The 14,490-nt window shown below is 33.2% G+C and overlaps 2 protein-coding genes across 4 annotated transcripts; one reads left to right on the top strand and one right to left on the bottom strand.

The window, feature by feature from the left end:
• Window positions 1-996: 996 nt before the first annotated feature.
• LOC106773838 (zinc finger CCCH domain-containing protein 62) lies at window positions 997-4,159 on the top strand. Its single transcript, XM_014660595.2, has 9 exons — window positions 997-1,241; window positions 1,322-1,419; window positions 1,621-1,735; window positions 1,826-1,884; window positions 2,317-2,368; window positions 2,627-2,738; window positions 2,985-3,083; window positions 3,182-3,309; window positions 3,421-4,159. The coding sequence occupies exons 1-9, from the start codon at window positions 1,072-1,074 to the stop codon at window positions 3,959-3,961; spliced, it is 1,374 nt and encodes a 457-aa protein (XP_014516081.1). The 5' UTR covers window positions 997-1,071; the 3' UTR covers window positions 3,962-4,159.
• A 434-nt stretch (window positions 4,160-4,593) lies between these two features.
• On the bottom strand, window positions 4,594-13,143 carry LOC106774088. Of its 3 annotated transcripts, XM_022786340.1 has the most exons (13): window positions 12,783-13,143; window positions 11,848-11,923; window positions 11,705-11,769; window positions 11,500-11,592; window positions 10,045-10,125; window positions 9,546-9,704; window positions 9,364-9,462; window positions 7,918-9,281; window positions 7,459-7,679; window positions 7,238-7,383; window positions 6,334-6,372; window positions 6,192-6,264; window positions 4,594-6,095 (listed from the first exon to the last, which is right to left on the bottom strand). In XM_022786340.1, the coding sequence occupies exons 1-13, from the start codon at window positions 12,879-12,881 to the stop codon at window positions 4,831-4,833; spliced, it is 3,780 nt and encodes a 1,259-aa protein (XP_022642061.1). In that variant the 5' UTR covers window positions 12,882-13,143; the 3' UTR covers window positions 4,594-4,830. The 3 variants fall into 3 exon arrangements, with proteins under 3 accessions (XP_022642061.1, XP_014516407.1, XP_014516408.1); XM_014660921.2 differs by having other exon boundaries at window positions 4,594-6,264; window positions 12,783-13,142; XM_014660922.2 differs by having other exon boundaries at window positions 4,594-6,264; window positions 11,500-11,583; window positions 12,783-13,142.
• Window positions 13,144-14,490: the final 1,347 nt, after the last annotated feature.

Raw genomic sequence — 14,490 nt, 5'->3', positions numbered from 1 at the left:
TTTTCTTAATTAGAAAAATTCTATAAATATTTTCTCTTAAAAAAGATTATGTAGATATTTTCTCTAATTACAACACTTTTCAAATAACTATTTTAATTATATTTAGTTTTATTTCTTTTCTAGTATTTCACAACAAATTAAATTTGAATTTCCTAGAGTTAAAAAACACCAGTGGAACTTAGAGAAAGAATTTAAGACATATTCAGTTCTAGTTCTTTGTCTGAAGTTCTTAGATAAGAACTCAATTCTTATTTAATTTTTGTATTGGAGAAAATTAGATGATATCTGCTTGTAAAATTCATTATTTTACAATAATGTTGATAAACTTCGTTTACCGTAAAAACTAATGACAAAGAATAAAAAGAAAACAGATTTTAAGATTTTAAGAGAGAAAAAATGAATGAGGATTGTAAGGGAGAAGAACAAAGTGAGAATTGGGACGAGTTATACCAGTAAATTTTAATTTATTTCAGTTTATGTTAAAAAATAAAATTAAAATATAATATTATAAAATTTATTAAAAATGAAATAACAACTAAAATTACATTTAAATATTAGAAAAAAATGTGGAAAATTTGTAAGCTATACATGACAACAATAGATAAAAAAAGTTAATGATTCAAAATTTTAATTTATATACTTTTATTATTTAATATATGACACTATCTTGTTTAATGTTTATATACTTTATATTTATTTTTATGATTATAATCTTATTATTTTTTATATAATAATTAAAAAATCAATTTAATTCAAAAACGTAATTTGACGTGGTTATTTGTTTTTATGTAGAAGGGACCTAAAGAAAACCAAGTGAAATAATTCTGAGGATAAAAGAAATAAACTATAAACTTCACTAGATACCTTTTTAAGAAAATGAAAGAGGTATTATACATTGTATTGTTTTTTTTTTTTAATTATTCTTTATGATTACTATTAATTATTAATAATAACTACTATTTATTTATTTGTTTTTGAATCCCACACACCAGAAACCTTGCTTTTGCAACGGTCAAGAGCTTCTTCAACTCCTCTTTGTATTGCTGAAACTCTCAACACTTTCATTCACCAATGGCCAACAAAGATTCTCCGATGGAACTGTACGAAATCTCTACGGAATCCGAAGGATCCGACTCCGATTCCGACTGGGAGGACTCGGGAGAAGATTCCGATTACGAGTCGCTCGAAGAAAGTCATAGCAAATTCTCAAACCTCTCACTTAAGCACAAGGCAAAAGCGCGGTAAAATCGTGAACCGATTCCACTCCATTGTTTAAAATTGAACTTTTGAGCCTTATTTGGTCGTAGCTTGGTGTATACAGCTTTATCGAGGAGAAGGATCGAGGTGAGGAAGAGTTGGTGGTCACTGCATCTGTAAATGATGGAGAGAATTTTGGGAAAGTTCAAAAGTTAATCGAAGGTTAATCTTTTTTTTTTTTTTTCATTTTGGGTTTTACTGTGAAGATTTTAACAATAGTTAGCTACTCTTTTCAAATCTTTCTTTTAAACCCTTCGTGTTCTTATGTAGAAGTGGAAATGGAACTAAATATGATGCGTGTTTTTTGCAGTGTTTACGTTTTTCTATTGAACATTTTCATCTGTCATTTGTTTTGGCTGGCAGAGGGATTGTTGGAGAAATTGAAAGTGGATGAATGCAAGTTGTATTTGAGGAAGAATGGTCTGAGGCTAACTGGAAACAAGGACACACTTATAGAACGCATAAGGGAGCACTTGGAGTAATTGATGTTTTCTGTGAAACACTTCAACCAGCAGTTTTTCAAAACAATAGAAAAGTTGTATGATTTCTCTAATTCTGTGATTTTCAGGATTTTAAATGGAGGGGAGAAGAAGTATCCGCCTTCTAGCTTTGTGTTGAATTGTAAAGGTGGGTTCTTGTGATTTTTTAAATATGCCGTTTTAGTGCAGCATTTCCAAAAGCTATGAGATTACTTGTTAGGATCAACATAATATGTAAACTGATTCATCGTGTTCCTCATAAGTTTGAAAGGATTATTGTGATAATTCGAACCACAAGAATATTTGGAGTGCAGTTGTTTTTTTTTTCCAAACATTTTGTTTCCAGGTCAAAATTTTAATTAAGTACTCTGTTTTTGAAATCTAATATTAAGCATTCACCTGTATCCCTATTGTTAATATATTAAATATATTTCTTGTTTGTATCATTTGCTTTCCTGATTTCTATATCTATTTAACAGTTTCTGCAGTTAGCAACATCCTCTAGATATGCGATCATCCTCTAGATATTTATTTTATCGTCCATATGCCTCAGAACCTGAAAATACTTTGGCTTGTGCAGGTGATGCATGCACTGGTGATGTTGTTTTGTTTGAGCAAAATGTCTATGAAATGTAAGCTGTTTTTTTATACATTTTTTCTATCTCAATTCATTTTAAATGGAAAAGACCTTACATGGTATATTTTATACACTGAAACTTTTTGGAGGACGTACATAAAGATTGACAAGCACAGTATTTTTATGCTTACTGCTTACTAATATACATGTCACTGGATGTACTGTCCAGCGATGACAGATTAATGATATTGGTGAAGTTCAATTCTAAATTACTGCCATCTTCCAGTTTCTTTATAAGATTTGGTTTTCTCAGGTTTAACATCGCATCCAGGAGTGCTAGTGGTCAACCTTGTGGCAAAAGGATTGTTGCAGGCCGCATAGTGAAAGAAAGCTATGGTGCTGCTAAACAACAGCATACATTTACGGTGAGAATAAATTTAGATAGTTTTCTTTGATGGATACTGACATTATGGCAAAGTATGTTTCTCTTACACAAGGGTACTGGTCAGTGGTCTTTCAGACTACAGAAAATCTTTATGGCTATGGTTTCCTTTTCTTGGAGTATATTTTTAAATACCAATCAAGATGTATATCATCTCTCTTTGGATAGCAGTATAGTTTAAGCTGCTACCAGTAACAATATGCTTTGTACTTATCCTGTTCATAAACAGATTGAAGTGCTCTGGAGTAAAGGAGAAAAGCCTCTCCCTCCCCTTTACCCCCTACTGATTAAGGGTCGAAACCTTTACAGGCTGAAGACTTTGAGACAGGTTCCTCATTTGGTTCCATTTCTTCTTATTTCAATGAGAGCCATTTCCCTTTGAGAAAGGTTCCTTAAATGATTAATATGTTGTGTCCCTAATATTAGAAATGGGAAGACGAAGCAGAAAGGAAGAAAATATTGATGGAAAAACACTCAAGGGGATCTCTTGCTAGGGCATATAGAGAAGAAAGGATTCAAGAAAAGGAGAAGAGGAAAAATATTAAGGAAAATAGGTACTTCATTTCAGATTTAAAGTATCTTGTCTTCTACACTGCCACTGTTAAGTGTACTAACTACTTATGATTACAAAATAATTTCATGTACTTTCTGCGTTATATGTTCAGGATCTCCAAAATCGAAGCAAGGAACCAACGTCAATCAAATTCACACATTACAAGGCCACAATATCAACCTCAAGGAACAAATGTAGTCATTAATCCAGAAAACCCTGAATTTCCATCTCGAAATTCAGATTTATCTGTCAATATAATGAAAGAAAGATACTGTATTTTAAATAATCCAGCAGCAACTTTTGGAGGAACATCATTTGGTGTTCAAAGTATGCATAGGAATCACACAAGTGACTTTAGGAATACTTTTGATATTGGTCGTGTGCGAGGAGCAGAAACTGGTGCAAACTATTATGCAGACCCCCATTTCAGAGAAAACCTACCTAGGTTTGTGAACTGCCACCCTAACATGGCTGAAATGGGCACTCATCATAGGATACCTTTGGCAAATGCAAACCATTCTCACCCATTTATGGTCCCCAACAGAGAAAGCTTTAAGATAAATCAGGTGTGCAAACATTATCCCCGTGGAAGGTGCTATTTTGGGGACAACTGCAAATTCATACATGATCTTAGAGACAAAGGGAATGCATGAATTAAAAGAAAAATTATGGGGGCATGATTTCATATATTGTGCAATTCAAATGTTTCTGGTTTTTTTAACTGGAAAACAGAACAAATTGTGTCTGTCGTTACAAGATTTTGTGGTGTGTTTTTCCCTCTTGTTTCTTTTCACTTCAGTCTTGTCAAATATTTTTTTTCTAAGGCTTAATGTTTCCATGTTGTTTCTTTATTATCTATAGTTACATTCTCCAAAATAAATATTAGGTACTCTCGTATAATGAGTATTTCTAAAGTAAATTTTATATTTTTTTACTATTCTCAATTTTTTATTTAATTTATTAATGTTAAACTTATCTTATTATATTTGAACAAAATTCATATCAATTTCAATTTTTAAAATTAAAATAGTTATTATTAGAGTTAAAACATTGATAGAAAAAACTTTCAGCGCTACTTCACGTTAATAAATAAATTTTAAATATATATATATAAACACGAACCGTTTCATTAATAATGATTACATTAGCTTCGAATAGAAGCTTTTCCTATTGAGGTACTTTAAAAAGGCATAACTTGTTACTATGTTCGATAAAATAGCTAAAGAATAATCCGTAGCAAAACTATAAAAATAAAATAAAATAGCTAATATAATACAAGCTAATATTGGCCTAAATATCGTTAAAATTTTAACTGATGTGTTCAATGGGTGCAAAAAAGAACAATAAACTATTTACAACAGACACAAGACATGTGATCCCCCTATAGTTACAAAGCATAAGCATATTTATTCAATATGCTTAATGTTTATTAATAAGTAAATAATTATCAATTTCCGGCATACTTTAATGCACAAATATTCAACATTTGCTTGGTTCCAAAGGTTGGAGGGGCACTGTAACTTCATTGTGCATTACTGACAGAATTACTCTTGTTAACACCTTGCATATCCATGGGGGAGTTTGTTATACTACTAACAGAGCCGAGGGTCTGAGAGCTCAACTGTGGACTGGCAGGACAAGCTTCAGGATTACCGGCACTTATGGCATGAATTGCACCTGAGCTTATTTGGGGACTCATCGGAGTACGTTGACTGATTTGCTGAGGGCTTGCTTGCTGCTGTGTTTGTTGGTTCAACGGTGGAACTCCCATTGATGGAGATCCCACCTGTGGGGGAGAAACAACTGCCTGCAATTGTGAACTTGTTTCTTGCTGCTGCTGCTGCTGCAATTGCTGTTGAAGTTGTAACTGCTGTTGGTGTTGTTGGGATTGTTGATGTTGTTGGGGTTGTTGATGTTGCTGCTGCTGCTGCTGATTCATATAAAGATTCATCCCGGCCATCATCTTTGGTGGACCCATCGGCCGTTGCATTGCATTAGTCCTACCCATTATTGAAAGACCGGCAGGACCAGGGTGCATTTGTCTGGCACCTGAGATGCCAGCTAAGTTTGACTGAGGGGAACCCATCATACTTCGAGTCGGTACCAATCTAAGCTTGGATAAAATTTCAGCAGATGTGGAATTCAGCGATCCAGACCTGAATTGTTGGCTTATGGAATTAGTGATGTTTGAAGTCTGGCTAAGATTCATTGGGTTCTGACCCATATTTCCCATGCCCGCTATAGATGTCATTGGACCTGAGATTCCACTTCCTCCTATTCCTCCCCTTGCACCTCCCATCCCCATAGGATTGCCCATGGGTGCAAGCCCAACTAGGTTGTTTCTCAAGTTACCCATTCCCACATTGGTTCCAAGTCCCACCATCATTTTCCTTTGCATTTGTGGCTGCTGCTGCTGCTGCTGTTGTTGTTGTTGGAACATCTGAATCTGGAGAGCTGAAGACTTGTTGAGCATGTGATTACCTAACGGCATGTTGGAGTTCTGTCCGACTGGATTTAAGTGTGAAAGCTGATTTGTCCCAAGCATCATAGGAGATCTCTGGAACTGGGAATTCTGCTGTTGAATGAGTGTGTGTTGATTTTGTTGCATCTGCTGCTGCTGTTGCTGTACAGTTTGTTGTGAGTCCAGTTGCTGTGGTCTTGAAGACATTGAAGCACCAGAGAGAAGTCCTTGAGAAATCTGTAAGGCTTGGGGGTTTCCAGGTGGCAACATCCTTGGGTTTGTTACAAGATTCTGGGATAGGTTTATGGATGCATTATTTCCAGAAACTGGTTTTGCAATTTCATTAGATGACTGGCCAGGAACGGATTCTCCATATTGTTGCATTTCAACTACAGCATTATTAGGAGCAGTAGATTGATTACCCGATGGAAGGTTAGCAAGGTTTGGTTTAAGTTGGATCCGGTCATCTTCCTTCACATATCCTTCACGTATCATCTACAATAGGAAGATTAAAATATTCAGAAAACCAATTGACGAATGTATGTTTTATATAGAGTGACATACCTGTGAACAGAACTGTTGAGCAAGCAAATCCGCAGAATGCTGATTCACAAAAAGGTTACATAAATCAGAGGAATAAACTTGCAGAAAACCCCTTATATAAATCAGAGAAATAAACTTGTAGAAAACCCTTATATAAATCAGAGGAATGAACTTATAAAAAATCCCATAAATAAATCAAATGCTTGCTCAACTTTAACAGTTCTGTTAGAATCTTGTAAACATAGTAATGGTGGATACTTAAATTAATTTGATTGATTATATATTTAAGTTATTAGCCTAAAATAAGATCATTAAATACTTCATAATTATATTTTTCACCTATAGATTGTGGTCTAAATACACGAAACTCATCCTGTGCTCTCTTGTTTCTCTCTCTCTCTCTCTCTCAACAAGTTCATTAAGAAATTAACATATTCATGTCAACGATCAATGAACTGTTAACTTAATGTTCAGAGTTAACACATTATCGGTAAAAACTATCTTCCCAAAATGACAATGGAGAAGTACAATTAATATATAATTTGGAAGCAAGATAAACCGTGCCAGTGTGAAAGGAAGTAATATATCACAAAATTATGACAACATGCCCCTTTTATCACACAATCTATCATACTCAATTTGGCACTTAGATTTTTTTTTCCCGATATACCCAACAATGTTGGACTTTTTGATGTGATAAAAAGATGGCAGGTGACCCCTTTTAATGAATCTAGGATAGGCTTTAACATAGTCTTGCAATGTAAATTTGACTTATCTCAATCTCATAAAACTACTTTTAAGGATTATACACACACACAAATATATATATATATATATATATATATATATATATATATATATATATATATATATATATATATATATACACACACACATACATATATATGCCTACAGCGGAACTTACGGTATTCGGTAAAGTGAGGAGATAATCCTCTGCAGCTAGGTAATCAGCGTCTTCAACATCCCCGTAATACAAAGCCACAGTACCATCAGATTTCTCAAATATTATCATCCTAGTACGCAACCTTGGAACTAGAGAAACATGATTTCCTGTATAAAAAATGGAATGTAAGATAAGGAAGAAAAAATATATATTTCCAAGAAGATAGATAAATTGATACAAACCTTGAACTACACGCTCAGGCACACATAAAGTTATTATTCTCATTTTACATGCATTCATACTCCCACCTATAAGTGACTTCGACAAAGAAATCGAATCATCTATCACTCCCTCATTATTAGTTGAATTGGCAATATGTGGTGCTATATGTGTTGTTACATATGCATTTTGCTTCTTCATCTGAAAATCCTCGACCCTGTTCTTCTTAAAGTTAAGTTGATGCCTGAAGAAGTCCGTACCATAATTGTAAGAACACGACACGAAACATGACATCAACATTTGTTTCAAAAAAATAGCAAAGGCTAATCCATTAAAATAAATCAGATTATTAGAGAATATTGGTCGAAGCTACGCAATCACAGAATATTTGCATTATTTTTCTAGGAATAAATCTGTGGAATATCAGAAATATTGGATTATAAAAGATATTGGGATGCAGTTTAAAATTCAAAACAGAATACCTCATTGTCACCATTTCAATTTTAGAGAATCGTTCAAGCATATTTTGAAGGCCTTGATCAACCAAACTCGATGTCACAACTGAGGGGCTATTTGCATTCAGTGGGACACTGGTTGTACCAACACTAGCAGGAGAGCCAACTCCATTCATGGCTGGAGTCTTAGGAAGGGAATTAGATTTTCGTTTTGCAGCTAGTTGTGCCTGTTGCTGCTGTCTTTGCGTAGAATCACTAGATGGAGTTCCAACAGTAGTAGGAACTGAGACCATTGCAGTCTTGTCTTTCTGTACTGTTCCCACAGCAGCCATTGAAGATGGTCCAAAACTTGGTCCCATTGCACCATTGGAAAATTCACCTGATTTTGAAGATAATGGGGAGTGAGGTAATGCCCCAGTCGATAACCGAGGACTCTGAACTGATTTCCTTTTCTGATGCTGATCGTCTTTTTTTGTGTCTTTCTCTATATGCTGACCCAGGTTCCAGGCTGCCTGCGGAAAATTGGGTCTCATGAATGCATGCTGTGGCAATCGTTGCTGAAGCCGTAACTGTTGTGGATCTAATATGTTTGTTTCCATTTCCATCTCACTCCTATTGCGGTTTGTCTCTGCACTATCTACTTTGTCAATTTCAAACTGTTCTTCCTTTGCAACCAATCTCATGCCCTGCTGACCAGAAGAAAAGGAAACTGCCCCCATCTCCTGGTTCACCCCCCCTTCAAAAACCTGCTGAGGAAACTTCTGAATGCCACCACTTCCATACTGAATACCTCTGGCCAAAGCTTGTTGTTGCAATGTATTCTGCCAATTCATATCTGTTCCTTGAAGAGATTCAACATGTGAACCTATTTGCTGATGCTGCATTGCTTCAACAACAGCAGCCGTAGGCCTCATTCTTTTTGCAATATTAGGTAAAGGTGATGCTTGTCCATCTTGATCCCTTTTTCCATGAAGAGAAGCACTTGAGTTTGCATGATCAGCATATGAAATCATGACATCTTGTGCAGAAGGAGAAGCCCCGGATGAATTAATAGAAGGAACGGGTCCCTGCTCCTGCAAACTTCTTGTAGTTCCAACTGCCATTGCATATCTTTGTTGATGGGACATCATCGGAAAGTTAGGGATGGAAGAATCAGGTATAAAATTCTTAGGTCTCAAGCCCATGGCAACATTCGGAGTAAGATTTTGCATGGATGGATTTTCATGGGTCTGCTGTACAATAGCATTGGAAGATGTGTTTCCCAAATCGCCTAACCTGCTAATTGAAGCTTCTTGCACTCTATCTATGCATACTTTCTTCCCATGAATTTTATTGGTAGAAGTAACAGCAAACTCTGGCATATTCCTCAATCGCTTTCTTGGCAAATTGAGCTGTAACATTAACTTCAGGACTATTAAGATGCCCATAACACTGAACTACATTCATAAAGGGGAAAAAATAACTTCAGTATACCTTTGCAGGAAGTGGACTTTCACACAGCCGATCTAACTTTGGAATAGGGTCTAGATGAAGTCTTGGTTGTAATGATTTGAGTATCTTTGATTCAACTTCCTATCATCAATGTGAACACAGCTAAGTGAGATCAATGAAAAAATTACAGGAATTGGTCATCATGAATGATGAATCATACTTACCATCAGATCACCATATGTCCAAGACTTGTCAGTAATTGATGGAATGTCCTTAACAATATTTTCTAGGGACATCTTGAGGCATACTTTGCTAACAATAGGAGAACCTTCTCCAGACACACTACTCCCTTTTTCAAAAGAGCATCTTCGATAATCATGCACCTGGAGAGTGACAGGATAGATTTAAAGATCAATCTTATAAAAAAAATGAGCATCATCAGAATTTATATTATATAGCAATTGGAAAATGCGAAGAAACAACTAGTGAAGTGGGGAAAAATTGTAAAACTACATATTGGAACACATAAGAAGCTCTTTATATTGTCTATAATCAATATAAAGAGAAGAATAAGACATGATATCCAATGAACAACAGAACCAATTAACCAAACTAAAGTACAGAAGAAAATTCATGTCCCTTTAATAAATTTGCATAAGAAAGTATACTAAACTCTAAATGTTAACTTTGAAAGCAAAGCATCTAAAAAATAAAAAGGCTTACCTCACATATTAGTGCTCCATCAACATATTTGGCAGGTATATCATCAAGAATATCCCCAGGCAAGTGACCTGACTCAATGGCCTGCAAATACATCAATATATATATAAAATATAAAAAGGAATATATGTACAAGAAATTCTCAACATAAACATACAAACTGAAATTGATAACAAAATTACGAAAAACATAATCTGTTGGATAAGCCACAGAAAGTGAAGCTACACCAGGAAAGGTCTCAGACAACAGCAAATGTCTGGTTCTACTTCTATTTCCAGTCAGAGTTATTAATATCACGTAATAACAATTCTACAATGCCATCACAGTGTGGAGCAGCATCAGGAAGTAACAAAGACTCCATCGTGTTTTTGCTGCTGGAGCTGAATAGAAGCCCAAATTGCAGGTTTGTAATGCATGATAGAGGTGTAAGGTTTATGGGTAACAAAACCCAATTTGGTCCCTGTTGCAGTATCTTTTTTGGGCTTTTTTAGAGTAAAAATGACATCGAGCCTTGGTTAGGCCTAAAAGAAAAAACCCTAGTCCCCTCTCATTTCCACAGGAAAAACAAAAACTCATCAGTTCTCCCTTTCTCTTCTCAACCAAACATGCCTTCTATCAGCTCACCCGTGCTAGAGACCACCAAATCTCCTTGGCTTTTGCTCTTTGCAATTTACTTGGGCGTTTTGCTTAATACATGCAAGATTTTTTACCAATAATTATAAATGAGCTGATTTCAGAGTGCTTTATCTGCATTATACATGTAATTATGTGCATAGTATATGTCAAACTCTAAGGAAGAGAGAAACATTGAACTGAAACCGTGTGTTTTGGACCCAGTATGGGTGCTTTATTTATATTGAGAAAAATGAATCAATCAATAAATAGAAGAGATTTTATATCCTCTAATAAGAAAGATGTAGTAAAGAAATAAATAAAAAAGTTTCTAATAATACATATATAATATAGATATTCCTGATTACATAGGATCAGCTCCTAATTTTGTTTGTATAATGATAACAGTATAGATTATGTATAAGAAATATTTCAAATAGCAGTCATCTTTGTGCCATCCCATTATAGTGTTTTTGGGGTCAGCCAATATCAAGATTGATAATGATGCTTTCCATATTTAGGTGCCAAGTAAAGAAGGTGATGACAATCAAACAAATATCAAATCCGGTGCCACTAAACTCAAATTATGAAACTGAATTATGATGTCATTAAAAATTGATTGAATCAAGCCAAGAATCTTAAAGTCTAGCATGAGAATTTTGATACAAGCATACAGTGATGCATATTTTAAATAAATACAGAGTGGTGAATGCCCCACTCAGTGATTGAAAATGCTTACTATACATATGCTGAAAGTGTCGATTGTCACACTCAATGATTGTCAGCATTAGAATTTAAAACTTAAAACTGAAAGAATAAGAAATTACATGGTTCCGAGATAATTACCAAGAAAAGACTTTCAGATGACCTATCATAGGGATGTAACAACTTTGGAAAATCTTGATATTTTGTTTGATTTGCTGCATCATTCTGAAAATTCTGAAAGTAGTTAACTTCATAAGAATGCATATAAGGTCAAATTAAACGATTCTATCACATTGTTGTCATTCCTTAAATTATAGGAAAATATTAATTGTTGTTTTAAACAAACCTCTGAAGGTTTCCCAATAGAATAACCATCTGCAAACAGGTTCAATGTGAAAGAAGCTTCCCTCTCTGTCAAAACAAGTAACTAAGTAAACACCTCAACACTCAGGATTTATACAAAAGTGAGCTATATACTCGATGGCAGACCTGCTAATGAAAGAGTTTCAGATGAAGATGACTGTGGAATCTGAGCAATGTTTTCACCAGCCTCAACAAGACCACTCTGTATAAATATAGTTAAGGAAATCAAGAAAACAAAGTTTTAACAAATTCCATTGTTTACATTGATTTTTCAACTGAATTTATAAGTCAAACTAAAGATTCTAGGTCACGAAATTGCAACATAAGACAGGGTTATACATCCTTTAAAAGAATAGAAAAATCTACCAATTCACTGAGAAAATTAAATCCAGAAAACTCAACATTTTCAAATTTCACATATTATTAGCCTAGCTCCCTTAGATGTCATCCCCAAAGCTGGAAACCAGAAGAATAGACACGTATTAGTTGTATGGTTGTGTGGCATTATCCAATCCAATCAAATGATGCAACTTATTTACTTTTCTATATTGTATCCGTACAGTGGCGATAAAACAGAAGAATTTAGTTTTGTAAGTAGACAATGATTTTCACATCTAACCTCCTCCCCATAAATTCCCTAGCGCAACTACATCTTCATTACTTTTGGGTGTAATAATCTCAGTGAAACGAAAAATAACACTGGATGAAACTTCAATAAGCTTTGATAATGAATAATGTTGTTTTTCTATTTTCTTCCGTAGGTATTATCATCCGCCCAAATTTGTTTGAATTATTGGTTTGGAACCAAAAAAAATCAGTTCAGTTAGGCACATTTAATGTAGTCGGACACCAGCCGAAGGGGAATTCAAACCTCAGTTCCACACGTTGTGTGGAACTACTCTTCAATTTTACTTGTAGATTACAACAACACCCAAAAAAGATTAAGAAAAACATGTCGAACAGCAAACAAATTTGTGAATTAATCGAGAGACCCAGAACTCAATTTATGATTGTTTGTAGGAATATCGAATCGAATTACGGTTGCGCATTGGTGGTCTTACCTGGGACTTGGAATTGTCCGATGCGGCTTCGTGCGGTTGGGGAATTGACTTGGGGCGAAACCTAGTGCCGGTCTTGGAGACCTTGAAGGAGACCCCCATGGTGTGGGAGCACAATTTTGATGGGAATAGTAAAGAGAGAGCAAAACCCTAGAAATTAGCCAAAAACAAAAACAAGGAAGGAGAGAGAGAGAGAGAGAGAGAGAGAGAGAGAGAGAGAGAGAGTCGAAAGTGCTGTGTTGAGTTGAGTTAAAAGGCTTCAACTCAACACAACATATGTAGATATAGAAATAGAGAGAGAGACGAGCAGTGTCGCACACAACATCAAATGTTCCTTCGATTCCATTTGTGTTGAGTTTGTAAGTTTGTCCCTTCAGCCATTTTTTATCTAAAACAAATATTATTATTTTTTATGATTTTTTCTCTCAAAATAATATATTTTTTAAAAGGAAAAAAAAACTTTAGATATATTTTTTAGAATATTATCTTCTCAATTAGACCCATGGAGATATGATTTTTCCAAGTGAACCTGTCTTAATTTTTATATTTTTTTACTATTTTTTATTTTTCTAAATATGGAGAAAAAATAAAAAATGAAAGTTAAAAAAATAGAAAATTATTTAAAACATTGAATTTAAATTCTCATTATTTTAAGATAAAGAATAAAATAAAAATACTTTATAATTTTTTAAAATCAAATTTGGTATTATTATTTTTTGAAATTAAAAATATTATGATAAAAAATACTTATAATCAATAATAATAACAACAATCATAATAAAGTTATAAAACTTTTAAATTATATTTTATTTCTAATTTATTATTTTTTACGAATTATTATTTTGATAACAAATTTTATTCTAATTTATATTAAAAAGTAATATTACAGCAATAAAAAAAATCATCGTTAAATCTTTTCTTTTTTTACATTTTAAAGTAATTAAAATGCAATCTCAAAATTTTTAATTAACTATTTTTCTCTAATTTTAATTTCAATATTTAATTTTTCTTTGTTTTCTTTTTTTTAAAAGAAAAAAAAAAAAAAAAAAAAAAAACTCTCATCTCTAAAAAGTCCAAGGAACCTCTTATATCATACCTAAAAAAGTTAAGGTTTAATCCTCTTTGGTCCATAACTTAGGGACCAAAAAGAAATTTAAACCAAAAATTAATTAAAAATTTAACTTTCATCCATTTGAAGAAATAATGTTCTATTAACTTTATTGAGTAACTTTTTATTTAAAAAAAAAGTTATTATCTATGCAAATTTTTAAAGATATTATTTTTATTTTATTTAATTTTCAATATTTAATTTTTTATTTTCTTTTCTTCTTTAAAAAAAGAAAAAAAATCTGCCACAATTCATTCTCTAAAATGTCCAAGGATATAAGACATGAAAAATCAATTAAAAATTTATTTTTCATCCATTTGATATAATAATGTTCTATTAACTTTATTTGATTAACTTTTTAAAAAAAAAAACAAAGGTTATTATTTATGAAAAATTTTAAAGATGTTAATTTTATAATGTATTTAAAATAAAAATTATTATTATTAAAATAAAATACGCGTGATTAAATTAAAGAATAGTTTTAATCTATGTAATTAATTTAAAATTACAAGTTAAACCTGCATTTTCAGAAGATCAATTAAAATCTAAATATATTGATTAGAAAGGAATGGAGAAGAATTATTTTTTGCATGTATCTAGTCT

The sequence above is a fragment of the Vigna radiata genome, chromosome 9 (assembly GCF_000741045.1).
Source record: "Vigna radiata var. radiata cultivar VC1973A chromosome 9, Vradiata_ver6, whole genome shotgun sequence".
In the NCBI taxonomy this organism is placed as follows: domain Eukaryota; kingdom Viridiplantae; phylum Streptophyta; class Magnoliopsida; order Fabales; family Fabaceae; genus Vigna; species Vigna radiata.
The sequence above is the reverse complement of the archived record's forward strand: the minus strand, read 5'-3'. Positions and strand labels throughout refer to the sequence as shown.